Source organism: Etheostoma cragini, chromosome 7 (assembly GCF_013103735.1).
Source record: "Etheostoma cragini isolate CJK2018 chromosome 7, CSU_Ecrag_1.0, whole genome shotgun sequence".
NCBI classification, from domain to species: domain Eukaryota; kingdom Metazoa; phylum Chordata; class Actinopteri; order Perciformes; family Percidae; genus Etheostoma; species Etheostoma cragini.
In genome coordinates this window covers 8,611,476-8,633,244 of record NC_048413.1, presented here as the reverse complement: position 1 = coordinate 8,633,244, position 21,769 = coordinate 8,611,476, and the positions used below count along the sequence as shown (strand labels likewise).

The 21,769-nt window shown below is 41.1% G+C and overlaps 2 protein-coding genes across 14 annotated transcripts in view; both read right to left on the bottom strand.

Annotated features, from left to right (window-relative positions):
• Nucleotides 1-5,079: 5,079 nt before the first annotated feature.
• On the bottom strand, nt 5,080-14,178 carry LOC117948024 (specifically androgen-regulated gene protein). Its single transcript, XM_034877457.1, has 5 exons — nt 14,046-14,178; nt 9,143-9,328; nt 7,479-7,641; nt 5,742-7,355; nt 5,080-5,254 (listed from the first exon to the last, which is right to left on the bottom strand). Exons 2-4 carry the CDS (start codon nt 9,245-9,247, stop codon nt 5,812-5,814), a joined length of 1,812 nt encoding a protein of 603 aa, XP_034733348.1. The 5' UTR covers nt 9,248-9,328; nt 14,046-14,178; the 3' UTR covers nt 5,080-5,254; nt 5,742-5,811.
• Nucleotides 14,179-18,105: 3,927 nt separating this feature from the next.
• Nucleotides 18,106-21,769, bottom strand: part of LOC117947987 (ankyrin repeat and SAM domain-containing protein 1A-like) — a 72,688-nt gene continuing 69,024 nt past the window's right edge. For 10 of the 13 annotated variants that reach the window (XM_034877389.1, XM_034877391.1, XM_034877397.1 and 7 more), the window contains 2 exons: nt 21,418-21,600; nt 18,993-19,248 (listed from right to left, as the gene is read on the bottom strand). In XM_034877389.1, the coding sequence (XP_034733280.1) occupies nt 19,132-19,248; nt 21,418-21,600 (300 nt within the window). In that variant the 3' untranslated portion in view covers nt 18,993-19,131. Of the gene's footprint in view, nt 18,376-18,992; nt 19,249-19,875; nt 19,975-21,417; nt 21,601-21,769 lie in introns of those variants that run through there. The other 3 variants (XM_034877394.1, XM_034877400.1, XM_034877390.1) reach the window with 3 other exon arrangements.

The window sequence follows — 21,769 nt, the reverse complement described above, 5'->3', positions numbered from 1 at the left end:
TAGTACAGGCATCCCAGCGAATGCTGTGGGCTTGCCCCAGGAATGTCTCCCAACCACAGCCTCAGTCACTGGCACTAACAGGGAGCAAGAGAGGGAGAGCGAAAAAGGAAAGACAGTTATCAAGTCGGAAGAAATAGAGGTGTCACACACAGCCACTATTATAAAAAAAGACTACTTTTACAAGGGGTGCCCTGGTTGCGACCCGTGTACTAAGGCTCGGTCCTTAATGCAGCAGGCCCCGGTTCAAGTCTGACCCGGGGCACTTTGCTGCATGTCATTCCCTTTCTCACCCCCCCCCCCCCCCCCCTTTTCTGTCTTCGGCTGTTCCATTAAATAAAGGCCAAACTTGTCACCAAAAAATACTTTTACAGCATCATGGATGAAAATGACCCGTGTCACAAGAGGAATTTAAGTTGTGTTGAATTTGTGACATAACAGCACTAAAACCTTCTAATGAGTGTTAATGATGAGATATTACTTAAATCCTAATGCTGCTGCAGCAAAGAGGGAGACAGGATGTAGACAGGCTTGTTAGCTGCGTGAGTGAGCATGCGGGAGCTGGAGGGGATACAGTCTTGTATGCATAATGTCTGGTGTGTGTGTGTGTGTGTGTGTGTGTGTGTGTGTGTGCGTGTGCGTGTGTGTGTGCACCTGTAATTAAGTGGACCCATTAAGATCAAATGAGACAGAAAGGGAGACATTGTTCTAAGTGTGTCCTTACCGATGAGGCCGATTCACTCAAACTACCAATCATCATAATACAACTAAATTGCATGACAGTGCTTTTGGCCTATCTGAAAGCACACACACCCTCACACACACACACACACATCCGCACAGAGGACAGAGATAATTCCCGTATATTTCAAGTAAACTCTTTTGACGACATGGAACTGGGCCGGGCATGCTCAAACCCTAGTACACTCAGCAGTGGCTCTGTGCCACTTTGTCTCCACTAATCCTCTACGATCAACTCATATGCGGAGAAAGGGATTTTGGCGGCCTCTTTCAGACAGACGCTCTGTAACTAGGTAAGTACAGAGTAGGACCAGGACGGTGGGGAAGTCCCATGAGCTCACTGTCTAGCCTACCTGCTCCAACTACCAACTCCAGGGAGTGTCTCCAAGGAGCTTTGTGGACGTTCAGCTCATGAGTGTGTCATCAAATGACTAAACCATCTAGTTTCTGGCCACATTTAATTCCCCTAACCAATGAAATAATAAGCATCAGATCCCATTCAAATCATGTCAGGCACTTCTAAGCTTTGCACGAATGATGAATGTGATTAAAGGTCATTGTGACACTCGGATGAGTACAACCTGCCAGCAAATCGCCCGCATTCGGCTCTTACATTCTTTGCTGATTCTCTTGACCTGAATTGTTTCCTCTGGAAGGAACAAGACAGAGCAAATTTGTGACCTCTTCTTTCCACAGACAAAATGAATACAGGTCTGTAAAGAAAATCTAACATGCAATGCTGTTTGTGAGACATTTCATGGATCAACAGCTGAACCAAATTCATTTTAATTAGTGTATCAGATTCATTATTGCAGAGGCAAAATACCAGCATCTTCCCACATTTTTAATAGCTTAGCTTAAAAAAAGACTTAATTGTGAGTCAAATATGAGTCAAATAAAATGGAAATTGAGTTAAAGCCGTTGATTTGTTTTAGTTTTTTTGGCTTAGTATTTTTGGCAGCAAAATGGCCCGTTGATGCAACTTATTCCCCTTTGGCAAAATTGAGGGTAACATTGTTACACTTTCCCAGCTTTTTCAATGAAGTAAGTGGATGATAATACAATTAAAATATTAGAGTTTAGTATGAATTAGTAAATGTAAAACCTTACCAAATCTACAAAAAATGACCTGCTGTTAGGATCTCATATGCTGCATAAATGAGCGTGACTAAATACTGCAAGTTTCACAATGAATCATCTCTTAGAGATTTTAACAAATCAGAAAAATATGAAAATGATGCAAATAAAAGACATCTGTCAGTTCACGCACTACTTTCCACTATTCTACTTCCACTTTTTACTATTTTTGGATTGTGATATGCAGAAGTAGTGTTTAAGTTTAGTTGGTTTGCAGCTTATTCATCAGCACGTGATGTGAAAATGTGTGTGTATCACGTCTGTATGCACACTATAAAATGCTGCCCATCACATGGGCCCTCAACCATAGTGGGGAAGCCTGGTTACAGCGTTGGTGCTTGTTCTGGGACACGCATATGAATCCAGACTGCCCTCTAGTGGTCGAGCACTTTCTGAAGAACAGGGGAACTCAACACAGGACACACATCTGTAGAGCTACAGTATATGAATGGACGGAGGGGAATGTGAGATCTCCTAACTGATATTATTATTCTTTGTCTTGCTTCGATTCGGGCAATAATCATCTTTTAAATTAAGGAACAGGTCCCATAATTTGGGGACTGTAAACAGGAGGTATACTGTTGGCATAGAGTCAGTTAGCTAGCTGTGAGCTACAACTTGAGGCCCATTTATATAGGCCATTTATTTACATTTTAGGCACATTGGCGGCATTAAAAGTATGCCGAATTAGCAATTAGCAGTACCTGATTTAAATGCATCCGTGGATGTACACATGACTTTCACGGTATTACTTCGATACTAAAGAAAACCTAAAAACGTGATGATTCTCAGGGAAATTCTGGAGTTATATTTAGCGTCATTTTTGGGGACGTTTATTAGCGATATAAGGGTGTCCTCGGGAAAAGTTAAGTTACATTGAATCTAAAATATGTGTAGCATGTCTGTGTGTTCATATTTGATTAAGTTATGACACTGAGAAGGTACCTTAATTGCCTTCACGAGCCGTGTGTGCGTGTGTGTGACACACCCACTGCTGCTGCTCCAACTGATGGGATTAGCAGGCCTATACGCAAAACCACAATATCTAACTTCATGTTGTGTTAACAAACACACAAACCCGTGTCGAAGTGACTCTTCAGGTAGCGTCTCCCTCCGCGTTCCTGGCTAGGCTCCGGTTAGGTTATGTAAGAGACGATTAGTAGTGGTTAAGGATAAGGAGCAGGTTAAGGTATGGTACACACATACCATCGGGAACAACAGCAGCATGTACCAGTCCCTTTAAACTCCCTAGTGTCCCTCTGCCCCCATGAGCAAGCACAATTTTACTCTTCATACACCAATTTGTCATAAAGTAAATACTATTTGTTACTCTATTAAACTGTACAACTAAAGAGTTAATTTCTTTCCTCATTTCACATCCCATCTTCCATCTTTGTAACCTTTTCACACTGAGAATGCAGGTATGCAGACTGGTATGTTATTTGTACCAGTAGCTGATCTAAGGCCTATAGGATGGTAGAAGGGGAAATGACAGGAACTGTCACGGAGTCCTTGTCATTCAGCTCAACAGACAGCTCACATACCAACATGTCACAGAGCAGCACAATGGAGCCTGTGTTGGTGTGACAGCATATAACTGCTTCCCTTCTTTTGGCTTCAAAGTATCAAGAGGATACTCGCTATGATAAAGTTATCATAATGCAACTCACTTTACTTATGACTACCTTCTTGTGTTTTGAAAGTACAATAAATAGTGTCATGTTTTTTGCATAACATGCATGTGCTTTATCTTTAAAATATTCAAAACAATGTTCTAATACTTTTTTCACTTGGCTCATGTAAAAAGTTTCCTCTGATAGGTATTTACTTACCTTAGGTAAAATGTTCTATAATATACATATAGACAATAAATATTCTATTTGTAAGCCATCCAAATTAGATGGATTAAAATGGATGCTGAGAAGAAATCCAAGGCGTTTTCAAGACTATAGATAGCCTTCATGTTAAAGTGTGCACTTGGCACCGATACAGTCATTTCAACACGAGAAGACACACCTGCAGATAGAATTGTACAATAAAAGATCAGAGCTATGATCATCAGATTACTCATCCACCAGTAAAATACCAGTGACATTTTGATGTGACAGGCATCCAATATTGTCTAGAATGTTTTTGTCCCCAAAAAATATTTCAAACACTTTTACTGTTTTCTCTATAAACTCTGTAGTGCAGCAACCTGGTGTAAAAACCTTTTCAGAGTGATATCTTTTAAATTGAGCCTACTTTTTTTACAGCAGGACAGTTGGCGACCCTAACAGCAAATAACAGAAAAGGACAAATCTGTTTGATTTCTATTTAAAAGCCTGCAGCAGTGGTAAAATATTTTTTCAGACAGACTGTCTGCTCATGAATATGCCACCATGAGCAGCATGTGTGTTGCATGAAGGCTCGACCAGGAGGTGAGAAAACAGGTTGCACCAGTTCTCTCGCATTAGACAAAGTGCGGAACAGGAATGGCGGACTGGGGATGAAAAACTGGACTTAATACCCAGGGCCCTTATGCGAGGAGGGCCCAAAAAGATGCTAGAATGAATAGCTGTGGATGCGGGGAGGGGCCCATAGAAAATGCCTTTCTAGAAGGACCGGAAGTTTGTGTTACGCCCCTGGTGCTGAAGATGAAGCAGAAAACTGGTGCCTCAATTAATGATGTCACATGTTAGTGAGGGCCGACGCTTCACATGCCACCAGAGGAAAATATGACACATTCCGTCACTTTGCATGCAACCGTTCAAACGGCATGTTTTAGATTCTTATCACCCAGTGGCCGCTGACTATGTGCTTTGAGTTAAGTATTGCAGGACATACAGTACTTCATACATTTGTATTCACAAAGTCCTTTGTTTTAAAAAACAGCAATTCAAGATTAATGCAGCTCATGTTAAGTACACAAAATATTAGACAGTTGCTATGGTCAGTAACGGAAAAATACGGATTTTAGGAACTGAAAGTAAACAAAAGTGACTTTTAGGTATCTAAAAGGAGAACTAAGAGGGGAACCAGCCTCACAGTGGTGTCACTGTAACAAACGTGTTAAAACAGACATTGGTGTCCAAAAAGGTTCATAGCTGATCACAAGACACATTAAAAGGACAAAATTACTCACTGCCTTTTAAAAGTAACAGTATTTTTAATTTACAAAAAGCACAGCTACAGTTAGAAGGTCAGTGAATATCCCAAACATATGGCTGTACAATATGAGTAACAAGTACAGTAGAGTGGATATGACATTGAGTCAATGAAAATGAAAATGAAAATGAAAATGACGGAAAATGAAAGTGCATAAATAAGTGGTTTAAGCTGCTCCCCGAAAGTTTTGTAATGCCTTCATCAATCCTGTATCAATCTCTGCTATGTTCCTTTAACCCTTGGATTGTCCTCCCTTCAAACATGAATTTGACGTTGTCCTTTCGGATCAAAATTGAAAATTAATTTTTTGTTGGGTTTTTGTCCGCATTCATGTTGCTTTTTTATGCTTTTAAAAACTTTTTTAAACACTTTTTTACTCATGGCCAACACACCTAATTTAAGTGACATTATACAAAATTTTTTAGTTTGAAAAAAAGCTGTAATTATGAATTATTTTGAGTGAATCACAGGCTAGTTTATGTCAAAGTTCGGATACTATGATAGAGCTATTTAAAAAAAAAAATGAAAATGCTGTGAAATTAAAATGAACAAAAATCAATTGAAGTTATCATTAATTTTACCTTTGAACAACATGGATGTACAGTATATGTTGTATGGGTTCCATGCAACATACATGCATGCATCCAAGATATTTTGGGGCAATTTGGTGGTAGAAATCCTATATTTCTTATATAATTTTTTATAGGACAACACCAGGGTTAAATGTGGCATCTATAGGAAGCCTGTGGCAGAGGTGTAAGATCGTGTATGAGGTGTAAGATCGAGGCCTCAGTCCCTGAGCAGCCCCAGCTTCTTCAGGGCCTCGCGGCGTTTCTCTCCGTTTTCTGCACTAGGGCAGATCAGAACACTGATGCCTTGGGATCGTAGCAGCTTCTTAGAGTCTCCGGAGTGCTGAAAGGCAGTTTTGGCAGGCAGGGACTTCCGTAAGTCTGGCTCTTTGCTGCTGGCATGGCCCACCGGCAAACCGTCAGCCTGAGTTCTTGTAAACTCTTTCCCACTCCCCAGAGATGCGGGGCGTGCCCGATTGTTACGCAGCTGGCTGAGGCTCTGCTCACTGCTGACACCCTGGCTGGCCTCCTCGGACTCTTGACTAGCCATAAAGCTGCTTAGACCCGGGCCAGAGCGCTCCAGGGTGGCTGACTTAACACCTACCACCTTGGGAGGGGTTAGATGTTTGACCAGTGCAGGAGGGGTGAAAGGGGGCGTGTTCACCTTTGCATTTACTGTGGCTTGTGAAGCATCTTTGACAGCATCGTTATCTGACAGCGGAGGTTCAACGGGGTCACTGAAAGCGGCAGGCGCTGGGAGAACCTCAGCAGGCTGGACTGCAGGAGCAGTAGACGTAGCCGATGGCAACACAGCTGCAGGAGACTGGAGCGGCATGGAAACCAGTGGTGGACTGTTGACACTGGTGTGAGATGGGATCACGGGTGGTGTATGTGGAGCTGCTGGGCTGACTGGAGAAGGAGGAGTTGTCTGTGAACTTCTAGTTTTGGGAGCAAGGTTAGAGCTCAGGGTGGGGCCTGATTGTGCCTCAGCAGGGAGCAGGCCAAGCTTTCGGAGGGCCTCGATGTGAACCCTCTGGGGGTCCAACAAGAGCCGGTCACTGCTAGTGGGCACCGGATGTCCTGAGGCGCCATCTGAGCCGGCCGCTGCTGCCTTGTGTGACTTCAGAACAATGTTGGGGGGAAGCTTCTTGGGCTTGGGGGCCACGGCAGGTGGACTTCTGAGCTCAGAGGGTTCAGGAAGAGGACTAATTAAGTGACCAGAGCTGACGGCTGGAAGGCTCAGTTTTGGGGGCTGGTTTGGAGGGTCCTGGGTCCCAGAGGAACCCAGTGAAGTTTTTTGTGCAGTGGCTCTCTGGCGTAGCTGCTCCAAGTCAATAGTTGTCTCTGGCTTGTTGTTGGATATTCCTGCAGATGGAGAAAGGTCTTCTACTTTCTCTGGCAGTGGAGGAAAGCCTGGCTCATCCATGAAGTCTGAGGGAGGAGGGATCACACCCACATTTATCTCTGAGGCCCCAGTGGCCTGATCGGGGCAAAGACTGGCACTTGAGACAATCTTGAGACTACCGTCTCCATCCGTGGAAACGCACAACTGAGTAGCTGATGAGTGGATTTTGCAATCAGCAACTGCTTCAACGACTGGAGGTTCGGGTTGAGTTATGTGGTTCATTGATGTTTCAAGGAGAGGAGAGGACTGTGGTTTTAAGTTCTGATTTAGAGCGTGATGCTTAGCATTGTCTTCGGTGGGTAACACTCTGGATCCAGGCTCTGATTTCTGGTCTCTTCCAGACTCCAAACTGGAAATACCTAAAAAAATAACATTACTCCAGTTAGTACTGCAGGTATTGATGTTATTTTGGCGTAAAATACACACAGAGACAAACACACACACACACAACTAAAAAACCTGAATATATCATCACAACATACCATTTACTCTCATCCGACCCATTTTGTCTGCCTGTAACCCAGGATCTGGTTCATCATTGGATAAGCCGCTGTCCTCCTGCACCTCCAACGCTTCAATGGTTTCCTCCAGATACATGAGACATGCCCTCTCTTCGGGAGATAAGTGCTCCATGCTGTCTTCACTCTGCACACAAAATAAGAGATTTACGAGGTTTTTAACTCAGAACAGTAGCTTTGACGTAGCTCTTTGTAGAGTCGACGAATATCGACTCAGAGGAAATACGTTTGGTCTCATCTGATTTTATATTGATTGATATATGACTTATGCGATAAACGCTCATGGAAACGTCATTTGCCGTATAAAAAATGCATTGTAGTTAAGTTTTAGGTCAATTTATGGTTGCAACCCACCACAAAACAAAGAAGAAGTTTTAGTTAATTTCTTCCCAGTATAACAAGGAGACGAGAGACTTTCTGAATTTAACTTACGAGCAAAATATAACGGCTATTTTAGATAGCAAAAATCTCAGAAATGCAATCATTTATCATTTATCAAAAATAAATGGAAACACCTTAAAATTTCTAAAAACCAACCGTTGGATGGGAACACACTTTCACCAGCTTCATTCGCATGAGTTTTTTTGACCAAACTTCAGATAATTCGATTGACAGGTGGATAGAAACTTAGTAATTTATCAGCAATCTCTCTCGCCCTTGACACGGCCATGAGAGACAGGACAAGGACAATAGGTCAACGTTTTTTAGTGTTCGAACAGCTGCGAAGGACTGACTAATTACTTCTTCTTCTATATTGGCCTGTCAGGAGACTGTTCCTCAGGGGAGTGCAGGTGCATGTTAACCACGTGAGATATTCTCCCCCCTGGCTATCTTTAAAAGGAAACTCTCACTGAAGCCCTGCGTGAACAAACATGAGTGTATTTCACCTCCAACAGATTCACTTCCTTTCATCTTCTCTCATTTCACCTTTCTCATATTTACTGTTAATGTCCGTGCAGACGTCACGCACAAATCTCAGTTCTTCAATTTCCCCTTTCCAACAGAGACGGACGGACGGGCTGCACGATATGAGGAAAACAAGCGACAACGTTGTATATCGTGATAACGATATCACTTGCGATAAATAAACAGATATTGAAGTGTTGAATATAATAGGCCCCACTGAGAAAAAAAAAAAGACTACTGGTATTTTCTTTCAACTAACACAAAAAAAATCTCTGAGTGTCTATTGCGATATGTTGCAGCTTTGTTTCGATGTGTTTATGCAAATCAGAATCAGCTTTATCGCCAAGTATGTCTACTACACATACAAGGAATTTGTTTTGGTGTTGTAGGTGCATGTCACACATTCTCTAAGTATGAAAAAAGATAAGAAATGTAAATAATACCAAAACATATATATATATATATATATATATATATATACACAGAATGTGTTAAAAATAATAAGCAGTACAGTAGAGTAAGTAGGTGGAGTGTGGTGAGTGTCAGGATGGCCAGCAGCTGATACCATGAAAAAAAAAAAAAAAAGATATATTCAGACAGAAGCATTGATATTATGAATGTTTATTCAGATGGACCAGAGGAAAGTGTGTCAATATGTTGCATCAATGAGCAACAAGGGTCAGTGGGAAAGAAGAGATGAGGAGATCTACAGCAGCACTCACATAGCCAGAGTTCACGCTGATTACACTGTCGCAGCTCCCGGCACTGTCCAAATTGCTCAAGGATTCCATGGCAACGCTGCCTGGCCACGTGTCACTCTTCGGCATTGCATAAGGAAGAAGACGAACGCGGGACCTGGGCCTCAAAGTCCTCTTTTGATTTTATTAAGAATCAGTTGGAGGAAGAATCTGAAAAGGTCAAGGAGAAAAGGTGAGAATGGGACAAAAACTGGAATCGGATCCAATGTCATCCATGAACATCTCCTTTACAGAACTGATCAAGTACTAAGAAATGAGATGAAGCCGTAATAGTTCAGAAAATTAGTTGGTAAGCATCACAGCAACAACTATTAACGTCAAAATGTTTCATTTGTGTGATAAACGAGTGCCATCCATCACAGCTGATAGCTAAATGATCCTCATAATGTAACAGCGCTCCTATTTAAGATGCTAAATGTGCTGTCATTGTGACGTATTAAAACATTACCAGTTATGCTAATTTAGTCATTATATAAATTAATAGACAAATTAGTAAATATTTAATTACACTACACAGATTAATATGAAGTCAATAGATTGTTTTTGTGTTATGTTATGTTAAAGAATAGGATCACAATTTGCCTTCATGGATATTAAAACAGATTTTACAGTTATCATTCATCTTGTTCATATCGCCCATTCAAACACTCTTCCCTAATGGTATTCCAGTTCCAGTGATGCGGGACATTACAGTCCTGGTTTTGTGCAAAAGTGTCTTTTTAGTGTAAAATTCCCTGTTTGTGTGTCCATAGACAGTGTTGTCCCATTTAGCTGCAGTGAAAAGATATTAATAAAAATGGGAAATGTTCTGACATTTTATAAACAAATCAATTAATCATATAAATAAGCGGCAGAGTAATTAGTAAAAAAAACAATACTTTTATAAGTTGTAGCCCTTATAAATTGTGCTAACAGAATTATGACATGAACACATTTCTATTGTCCTTGATATAGGTTTAATGGAGTAATACATAAACATCAGTAGTGTGATAGAAGGAAGAGGATAGTTTGCATTGTAGCAATCAGGTTATGCTGTGTAAATAAGTGATAAGCAGTTTATCAATTGGTATTCCAGGCACTTTGAGTCAACAATCAAGCGACAAAAATGCTCATATTTGTTTGTGAATACTCATGACACGCTCCCCGTCATGTATTATCTATGCACAGACAGTTGATATGTTGTGTTATTTATTATTGCATACACGTGTTTCCTGCTTATTATGCTGTAAATGTTACATGCCAGCCAAAACCTAGAAGGAAATTATAACTGGCACCACATCTGCTGAAGGGATACAAGGAAGGGAGTTTTCATAATCCTCACTAACAACGGCTGATTTGGTAACAAAAAAGCAGTTTATGATTTCACAAGACCTTAAAGAAAAGGCCACTCAAAGCAACATTCCTCCATCCCTCTTTACTTTCCATTTGAAGTGCTTTAAAGTGCGTTAGCAAGTGACTGAAGCAAATATTACCAACAATGAACAATGTTTGATACGTGAAGGGGTCATATTTGATCAACTAAGGCTAAGACTCTGTAGTGGATTTTGCCTAAATAGGTTACACAAATAGACTATACTGTATCCCATGACAACACTTTACAACCTGTTATATTGCTTATTCATCACAAAGCCAAAGCTGCACAATCAGGTTCAGGTGTGTTCGTGAAGGCAGAGCAAAGCTAACGCTGCGTTCTAGACACACTTTTTAGCCCGTAAGTTACGACTTCAAGTCACGACTCACGACCTGGTAGCTTTCCAGGCGAAGTCACGACAAACCCTTCTAGCTAGCGTTAGCTAGCGGCTACCTAACGTTGACGTTAGCTACCGCTAGCTGATACTAGCGATTTCTAGTCGCCGACATATTTTTGGCTTCATTTAATAAACATAACCTGTAGTTCTACATTGTATGTGTATTGTGTTGAATACAATGTGCGGAATAAATTTACGTTGCCTATTTATTTCTATTTCTCTTCATTAATCACCGGCGTCTGTACAGCACATAGATAGACACTATAAGAAAGGTACAGCATCAACAGGGGACGCCATTGTCGTTTGTGTGTGTGACGTCAAAACTCTGGTAGTACAACGATCTGGTACGAGTTCAATGGTAGTAAGTTACGGGCTTGGCTGCCGTTCCGGGGCACTTTCACAGGTAGACGGTTGTGTAAATACGGGTTACGGGTTGCCTGGAATGCATCATAACTTCATTGTTTTTTTTATCTTAGAGAACATTTGATAACATATAGAAGCAACATATGAAGGTTTCCCATAATGAGTCTGGGAATTAGCTTCCAAAAGCCGGCGACTGCATGCAGGCTGTGAGTTCTAGTAATTACTGGGGCATGAGCCAGGCACAGACACTCGGTCAACACAAGCAATATGTCCGCTCTGCCAGGACAACAGTCTAAATTTAAATTGTGCGTGATACAAGAAATGCTTTTAGGGTTTCTCATAATGGACTGCATATTACTGACGTAAAAGATCAATCACTGACTGGTTTTTATTTAGGTTAGTAGTGACCAATGAGGATAGTGAAGTCAGGACTCATTTTCATTATATATATTATTTCTATTCCTGTGACTTTGGGGGATTAGTAAGCCGGTAAACCACAAGTAAAGAAATAACATATGATGGGAATTTTAGAGGCAGATTCAAGTAATATGACTTTGCAAAATTCAAGATACTTTACATGATTGCCATTGTATGAACACAAGACAATTCCATTAGTGGCAATCAGAGCAATAACAACAATGTACAGGATTCAGTATTTTTCCCTGATAGTAGGAAATTGACTTTAAAACAGGTTTTGAGAAATAAAATAACCCTACAGAAAATGTAACTGAACAGTTAACAGAAGGAATAAAATTTGGGAAAAAAATGAAACAATTTAGAGATTTGCTTTCTGGTTGTCTTCTGAATCATCAGGATTTAGACATCCGAAGTTCTAAAACTCCTGGCTACAACTTCAGTTTTACTAAACCCTGTGCTTTCCAATGGGAGGAAATTCCCATTTCATCTCAAATAAACTCTTAAAATTTATGATTTATATGTAATTCATAGGTTGTAACATGTCTCAGTTGAATGTAACACCTGATTTTTCTTAGCTTTTGTGATCTCGAGCAGTAGCCCCAAACCCTTTTGGCTCCTGACCTTAAAATGAAGACATGTCTGTACTTTTGCATCAAGAGCAGTATCCTTCTCAGATTTCTTTAATTTGAAGGATTTTTAGAGGCATGTAAAAGGTAAAAACATACCATATTTGACAAGAAAATCTCATCAAGTCAATTCTTTTATAATTAAACATTTTTCTGAGAACCAAGTTCACACATCTGCAGGTACAGAGCAGTAAGAATTTGAAACTGTTTCCAGCACACTTCAATCGATTGAAGATTTCATTTTCAGAGCGTCTTGAGTTTTAAACAAGAAAGAAGAAGGCAGGATGCATGAAAAAAAAATAAAACGTAATTTTAGAAAATGCTTGAATGAAAGAATTACAAACCGATTTAGAAATATCTTTTTTTTATTCTTTTCTCACTTGCTTTAGGAAAACAAGAGTTTAAAGATTCAAATTACAAGAAAAGAAATAACTTGGCTGGAAGGAGATTTTGTGAACGCGATAATGTCCTTAGGGTTCTGTTTTCCATCTGGTTCACTGACAAAGAGCAATGCCATTTCTGTCTTGTTGACATGAAGACATAACAATGACAGTTGGGGGAAAAACCTGATCACCAACACGCACTTGTGTTTTCTGGCAACAGCGGCTGACTGACAAAGCACCCACTGCTAATTACCGTCCCTCCCATTAGCCCATTCAGATCCGCCGAGCGAGAAACACCTGCCCAAGCATGGGCGGCCAACACCTATCTCCCTCAAACCTGAACAAGGCGGCAAACCTGTAGGGCAGCAGTGGCGGAGCTCACTACACCCACTGCTGAGTCAGGGTTTCATAGGGACAGGAATGTCACTTTGCTTGCTCCCATGTCTGTAAGGCAACTTTAAATTCAGCCGAGCACTCTGATGTGACAGGGTGTTCCACTTGAATTACCTTTATCTATCTCTGCAGATAAAAACACTTTCTATAAAACTATAAAAGGAGAGGATCAGCTCCAAGTGTTTTAATGCGGTGACCGTGAGAACAGCTGCACAGTTTGTGAGCCAGATTTACAATCCAAGGATTCGTCATTCACAGTCTGTGATGACAAACTATGGTGTGATTGTAAAATAAAAAATATAAAAAAGTGAAGTATGTGTTCAAGGACAGCCAGAGAGCTGGTTTAATGATTAACAGTAAAAGGTTCATGGTAAACTCCATCAGGTTGTGCAACTTCCAACCTGCTGGAGTGAACATAGTTATTTCATTAATGTTTAGCTTGGCAACTTGTCCCACTGAAATCTCTATTATTGACATTCATGTGCAAATATTTGTACTTTCCTTGACTTGACCTCTACCCACTAAGCCACCAACAGGTCAGATTCTTTAGTGATTCAATGTGTCATCTTGCAAAGGGAATATGGGCTTTCATAGAGCATGAAGTGATCAGCAATGCTGGCCATATGTTGGAGTAGTTCTTTCTCTTCTTTTCTTATAGTAAATCACACCCAACTTTCCTCCCCTCAAACTTCTAACTAACACAGGATGACACTTTCTGTGCAAATAAGAGTCAGTCCCACTCCTAAACCCTCTTAACTACAGGAAATGATCAAATAAAAAAAGAGATCATGGTTTGTTCTCGAGACATGTTTCACACACACCAGTCTAAATCAGGTGGATTACATTTTCAGAAAAAACTGTAATTACACAGGTGTTAACTCCTCTGTAGCCATGAATAAAGCAGAAACAAACCCCGCATGATTTCCTGCTAACTCACCGGAGATGTTAGAGTGACATGAAGTCTGCAGCTGTGGGAGTAAAGAGCAGTTTTCAGATGTCAGTCCATCGCCGCTGTGTGCACCTCACTCCCCTCCGACAGCTCCACTGTTCCTGGAAGTCCAACTGCAGCCAGGTGAGCCAATTAGCTCACGGACAGGTTGGTGTGTGCGGCCAATCAGTGAAGACGTTACAACGAAAGAGCCAATGGAGAAACGGCAGCCAAAAAAAACGCAACCCAGAAGACATAAATTCTAATTTTAGTCTCCGCAGCAAAAACAACTTCACAAAATATGACAGTCATATAAAATAAATATAAGTAGGCTGGCAGGCTACATAATGTGTGACTTGTCATAAACCAAAGTGTTGGACAAAAAGGACATTTTCACCTCATGTCTTTAGATCAAAAGTTAAGGGATTACAGTTCAACCTGAGGGCAACATAAATGTGTGTGAAAGCCATTATCTATTAATAAGTTACATTTATAACTGCATTTTTTAGCCAGGTTTTTTCCCCCCAACCTTGTAATCCCAAACCTTATAACCAATGTATAAAGTTTATAGTTAATAAAACTACATGTTCTCATTATTGTGCCTTATTAGAAAGTGGCACCATAAAATTGTGTCCTGTTTATACTTGTGTATCCTTAAAAAAAATGCTGCATGCTGTGAATAGTTTGTGTCCATTTGGCATGTTGGAGTTTGTGAACAAAGCATGTCTGTCTGTAAATAACAGCCTCGTAATCAGCATGCAAGAATCCATCTGCATTTCAGGAACAGCGGCATACATCTGTGACGTCTGTTTCTTATCTATGAAAATAAGCAGATGTGTAATTTCATAATATCTACCCTCTGATGTTTGTGTGTTGGCCAAAGACACAGCCCTACAGACAGGAACGCAGAATTATTTTTGAGCCAACAGTTTAATACCTTGTCATTGTTGACATATTTTACAGCAGTTGGCATTTGAATTATAGTTGCACTAATTGTCTTCATTGTTGAACTATTTCCCTTCTGACAAAGACAAGAAAATGATGTCAATGCTCAACATGGAGCTGGGGTAATGCAGTTATAAATGCAAAAATGTACTAGATAAATATTCCAATTAATCTGAGCTGATAAAAAAATAAACAAGGTCACAAAACGTATCTGTAACAGTACTTAAAGATAAATGGAGTCAACAGGGCAAGAAAACCCCTTAACCTATCCATGGAGTTAATCATTTACAGCTGGAAAGTGACTTTTAAAGGCGTAGAAATATACTGTAGGAACATGCTAGTCCCAATTAAAATGCTTTCTGGACTGTTAATGTCACTGTAGCCTGTCAGAAGGGGGGGGGGGGGGGGGGGGGGGGGGGGGGGGGGAGACGACTGAGTACTCATGTGAGGAGGGCCCAAAAAGATCCTAGAATGAATAGCTATGGATGTGTGGAGGGGCCCTTAGGAAATGCCTTTCTACAGGACCCAGAATTTAGTGCTGCTCCCCTTTACCAAGGCATTGGCTGGGAGCGGTTGCGGTCCATCCTTCAGCAGAGAAAGGTTTCTGAAATGGACGCCGAGGGCGCAAACAAAACATTTCATCCAGACACTTCCCCGTGCTCTCTGACAAATGGAGACAGTATTGAGCCGCAGCATCTGCAGCACAACTGCACAACAAATTAGGAAAAAGAATGCAAAATGTTCCGCAATAACATTAAACAAGACCAGTGAATGAGAAAGAAAATAAAGGGTCAAGAGTCAGCATTTCTAATGGCGCCATTTATTAGTTTACAATTATGAAAAATAATCATAAAAAAGACTGGAAGCCCAAGATTATTTACAATCTTTTTTTTTTCGGAAGTGAGGTCCCTCTTCTGAGTCATTGTTTTCTCAGTCTTTATTTTTTTTTAAATCTTTTTTTAATCACAGGGTATTTATTCACGATATGTTTAACTTTATAAGACATAGTCCTTTTCTCTCTTTTGACAAACGTCAAAAATTACATACGTACATACATACATATACATATATATAGATATCTATAAAAGCAAAAATCATTCAAGTATCAAAATACAGACCGCTAGATTCATGTACAATATCATTCTCATCATTGTTCTTGTGAGATAAGTCCCTAAATATCTCTCCTGATCCTTACCAATGTGCAAAAGCAGAACGGGACCAGGCTGGTGGCCGAAGGTGCCGACACCAGCGAGCTGAAGACAGTGTACCATAGAGTTAATGTCCTGGCCTGACAACGTACCACATATACAACAGTTAAATCAAACGACCAGACTACCCATATACACACCAGCTGACCAAAAAGTACCATTAACAGTCAACATACTGGGAGTTAGCTAAGAGAAACATGCTGTGTGCCTTTTTGTTCTGTTCTGCAGCTAACATCTACAGACATACCAGCCTGCATGGCAGGTTTGGTTAAGAATCTCGTCTAGGTTAACTGAACAAAGGAGCTGAGGGAGAGGGAGAGAGAGAGAGTGAGAGCTGCAGTGAACCACACCTGATCTAGTTCCAGCATTAGGACACATCATTGTCCTTAAAACAATTAAAACATACAGAAAAACTTTCAAATCAAATAAAAACCACCCCGTTATATTATTATTATTATTATTATTACTATAAAACAGTCTTTGTAGTGTCCGTTCCTCTGCCCTTTTGAGTTTGGTTAGAGTTCCTCCCGTGCAAGATTACATTGTTTATCACAGTTACACATGTATGTTGTGGATGACAAGCGGATGGTCGTGTAGAGATGCTACAAATGTGTGGATACAGGACGATTCCAGGAAGGAGTGTGTACCTGTGTGAGATCTCGCTCTGTTCCTTTGTACCTTTGTTCCATAACAGTAATGTTCCTCTTCTCAGTCACTTCCCCTTAAAGTGGAACTATGCAGTTTTTGTAGCTGAATTTACCTTAAAGTGCCCATATTCTGCTCATTTTCAGGTTCATAATTGTATTTTGAGTTTGTACCAGAATAGGTTTACATGGTTTCATTATCCAAAAACACCATATTTTTGTTGCACTGCACATTGCTGCAGATTCTGTTTTCACCCTGTGTGTTTGGGTCTCTGCTTTAGCCACAGAGTGACACCTCTCACTTGCTTTAGCTACAGAGTGAGACATCCTACTTCTATACTATCTTTGTTGGGAGTTTCACACGCTTAGTAGCTAGCCAAGATCACATCAGCTAGATAAATCTTCTCCAACTTTGGTCAGTACACGGCAGGAATACCTGCAGGACAGGAACATGGAAGTAGTTCTTTTGTAGATTTTGGTGAACCAGTGTGTGTTGTAACAGTGTTTCGCCATTGAGAACGAGCTAGCATGCTAGCGCTAGCATGTGCTACATTTAGCCACCTCATCTCAGCCATCTCGGCTAGTGACGTAGAAAACCGTGCAGATTTTTAACAGCCCATCCGTGGACTGAAGGCAGAAGACATTCAGCAACCGTATCTCACTCAAAACAGCATGGAAAGTTTTATTTGACATGAAGACATGTCAAGTGTGTATGTGCATGGAAGCACCAGATATACAAAATAACATCCCAAATCCCAGAAAAAGTGTTTTTTTCATAATTGGGCACTTTAAGTGAACAGCTTCGGAGCCATTAGAATGGTTTTATGACCTTGTCTCGCTCTCCCCTAGGACCTGTGAGCGGAAAAACCAACCTTATAACTTTGGCCTTGCTAGTCACCGGACTCAAGAAGTATCCCTTGATATCAGGTCTTGCAATGTAACGAATTGCTTCACGTCACTGCACACATACGACCATTCAGGAACCGGCTAACAAGGTAGCGATGGAGTTATTCCCACTATCGTCATGGCTGAGCCGGTAGGGGAAACCTGCGAGAAAACAGCAAAGAAATGGCCAAAACTGCATAGCACCCCTTTAAACTACAGGTTCTACATTGTGACATAGGTTAGGTTATGTACGTAGGTACATTTCCTCAAAGTGTAAACACTGACCCTCTATGAGGGAGGCCTGATCGGTGTTAGGAGGCAACGATTCATTTCTCAGGAAATGCATAAAGCACAACAAATACTGTACATCTGACTCTGGGACAAGCATGACTTTGTGATAGACAGGAAGCTAAATGGAGCGTGTGCATACGCATGTGGCACGATGAAGTCGATGAGTTTAGGTGATCTGGTGGACCGTGTAGTGTTGAAAGCTTTACGTCTGTTTGTCTCCAGGCTCGTGTGTTACTGTGGTGCGGCTGGTCCAACTGGTGATGTGATTCTGCTGCATGCGAAGTGGGTCACTAAACATCTTACCCACCATGCAACAGCGCTCATTCCTGTCCTTTCTTACTGGCTGGGAGTGGCCACAGTGTTCAGCTATAGGGAAGGGACACAGACACAAACACACACACAAAGCAGTGAGGTTAAAATAAAGTCAAAATAACACCGAAGTAATGGACAAAAACAGCGCGATGGCGACGGATTACCCCCTCTTTATAATGATTAACTCTTTTCACCAGCAGCCACGAAATATTAACATGGTAGTGATTGGCAAAAAAATAAAAAAGGCAATGCTGACAGGGTGAACATAGAAGGCATTTGTTATGAAAAAAGATCAAAAAGACAGGACAGGGGAAGATGCACTTACACACTTGGGGATTTGGAAAAAGTGTTTGGTTACATTTACTTTTCTCCAGCATCAGGTTTAAATCCGGGTGTTTGATTGATTGACAGAAGACGGCATGCCAGTCTTAAGACAGTTGGAACTGTCTATTTTCTAGAGCAGCAAGGGACACTAACATGCAGGTCCATATCAGCCTCTATGCCCTTTTCTGTTCCTCTTTTTCCTCACTGAAAAATCCCCCAAATGCTTACTTTATTAGCTCCAGAAGGACCTTATCACAGTGCTAGGATCTTAGCCTCCTTTGGCTTCGAGCAGCCGGCTGACAGTGACAAATACCCCCCCTTAGCAAATCCTGTGTAACCTCCACAACATCCCATCCCACCGAACAGAAACAGTCAAAGCCCAGAGACGGAGAGGCAGAGTCACAGTGAAAGGCACACAGGAGGAGGGAAAGGAAGAGGGGTTAGACCAAGCCCGTAGGTCAGCACTCGGAAAGAAGAGGGGTCCACTCAGAATATGGTGGTCTCGTACTTAGTGCTGATAGTGCGCTTGGATTCCTTGGGGTCCACGAGCCACGTGGCGTTGCCCTGGGACTGAGAATCCCCCTCCTGCTCCACATTGTCCCCCTGTAAACACAAGGAGACACCTTAAGTAATGTACTCATTTGAAATATAGGTTTGGCTAGTAACTGTTGGACTGAATCCCATTCTCAACATCCATTCCAGTGGCTATGTTTACATCTCCATTACCCTCAATCAAGAGAGCATCTTCTCACAGGCAGCTGCAGTGTTTTGTGTTGACAATTACCCTAAACGTAAAAGCTTTTTGAGTCAGTCTATTACTTTTTTCTCTAAGTGAATTTTAAAGGACTTACTTCACTTCTACTTTTCTAAGGAGTGGATACTTTTATACAAGTGCCTTTACTTGTAGTGGAAAAAAACATCAGTCAATTTTTAGGACATTGTTGTCCATTCAATGCCTCTCTGTGAGCGTAGACAGTGCTTGTGATACTGCCAAATTGTCAATAGGGGGCGCCTGAGTCAAAAGGGATATTCAAAGCATTCATAAGTCCATATGTAGCTAAGTGTAGAAGAGTGCAGCTCATAGATATACTGTATATTTCTACAAACATCAGTAAAACAACAACAGAAAAGACATGGGTTTAAAGACACACATGGAGGCTTATGGGGGTTTTAAGGCAGTGAGTAGAAAAAGGAGGAAGAGTGAAGAGGATGGAGCTGCGAAGGCAGCACCTGGGCGGCCGGGCTGGCAGAGTGCAGCGGTAAGAAGAAGGGACTATGGGTGGTGCAGGTGTAACAGTCACAGCAACGACTGTCAAGAGGAGGAGAGTCCTGGGAGAGATAACCACCGCCAGGAGGAGGAGAAGAGGAAGGCAGAGAGAGGAGAGGAAGAAGGAAAATAAGCACGAGTGGCACAGACAGGAGGAGGGCTTGAGAGAAAATAAAAAGGGAGAGAATTTGACAGAGTTATGTAGGATAAGACGGGAGGCCCGGTATAACCTCAGTCTGTTATAGCCAACCCAGATCAGGCTGTGGTTATACTGGGCACCTTATAGGTGTAGCTGTGTGTAACGGTTGCATTACGAGGAAAAAGGGCATTTGATTAAATAAAGGTTTGGGGGCAAAAATGCAAATATTCGCTAAGCAAAGATGTGCGACTGGTCGCTGAAGTGTAGTTATCTCATTTATAATCAGCACAAGGCTCACTTCTTAATCGTTCAATGCTAACGGTCAGGATCTGCACCGTGTAATCATAATGATTTCAAAAGCTGTAGACAGATTAAAATGTTCAAAAACTTGACTAATGTGTTTTGAGGGGTTTGTTTTGAAAAGGCTGGATTGTTGTTTCTCTGAAAACACAGTTATCAGGTGTCAGGATGTATGATACGCTTCAGGATGAAAAGAGTTTCTGCCACTACTTAACTTAACCTACTTTAAAACTTAACCTACTTTAAAAGGTGCACAGAGAAGGGAAGTAAAAGACAAACGGCATTTGCAGTACACAAAAGTTATATTTTATACTTTAACACCACAAGTATTGCTGGATTCCTGACCTCTTCCTGCTTCTGTTGAACACTGGTAGAGATTTTATAAATGGCAGGTTTATGTTTTTTTTCTTCTTCAAATGACATAAATATGACAAATTTGACTAGACCCTCGCCTCTTCTCCCACGTTAGCACAATGTGTGCTACACAGAGCATGAAAACACAGGAGAAGTGTATTTTCATTAAGGAAAATACACTGCAGTAGCAGAACGTATTCTCATGCATCCATTAACCCTCCTGTTGGCCTTTGACCCGTCAAAGACTCTGTATCGGAACTTTGGGTTTCTTTCAACCCATTTTTTGTTTTTGAGTATAATTAATGATCACTTACTTACCTACTTTCATGTAATTTGGGGGGTTTTAGTCAGTGTTATTGCATTTGGGGATATTATTTAAATTGTTTCTAAACAGTATCCTGACATATACCATGTACATACTGTATATACTGTACATATACATATGCTACTCTGATTTTAGCTATTATTCAAAATAATTTCAGATTTCAGCACTCAAAAAATAGGAATAATTTCATCAAAAAAGTGTGTCACTAATATGCTGGTGTTGTAGCCGGTGTTAAAGAAAAACGAAACATTAAAAAAAAAAGGATCTATAAAAAGTCTTAATTTTTACCCAGGAAGACAGCACAAGGGTTAAAATGTGGCCAATAAACTGTTCCTACAATGTTACTATGGTGTCTTGTGCTACAGAACGTTTTAACGTCGAACTTACCGACGACTTCCTTACGCTGCCCCGTGGCTTGGGTACAGGTCTGCTGGACTTGGTTTCAATGACCTCTGACCCGGGTCCCACTGGGAGGTTCTGGTGCTGTTTGGTCCTTTGGGCCTGCAGAGCCAGCTGATAGGCTACCTCAAACGCTTGGCCGAGCGTCAGTATGATCTCATAGGTCAGGTTCTATACAGAAAGGGGAGAAAGAGTTAGAGCAGGCAGCCCCTTTAAGTATTCTGGAGTCTCCCAGCCTAGAGAACAATGGCTATACAGAAAAATATATCAGAACACAGTTTCTTTCCCTAAAACGTCTTCAAAACAAAATTATATAACAAGGACAAGTGGCAGTAATCTT

Coding starts and splice junctions, on each gene's coding strand:
- LOC117948024 (XM_034877457.1), bottom strand. CDS start 9,247: ATGCCGAAGAGTGACACGTGGCCAGGCAGCGTTGCCATGGAATCCTTG. Junction 7,642..9,142: donor TCAGCGTGAACTCTGGCTAT/GTGAGTGCTGCT, acceptor TTTTGTGTGCAG/AGTGAAGACAGCATGGAGCA. Junction 7,356..7,478: donor GGGTCGGATGAGAGTAAATG/GTATGTTGTGAT, acceptor TTATTTTTTTAG/GTATTTCCAGTTTGGAGTCT.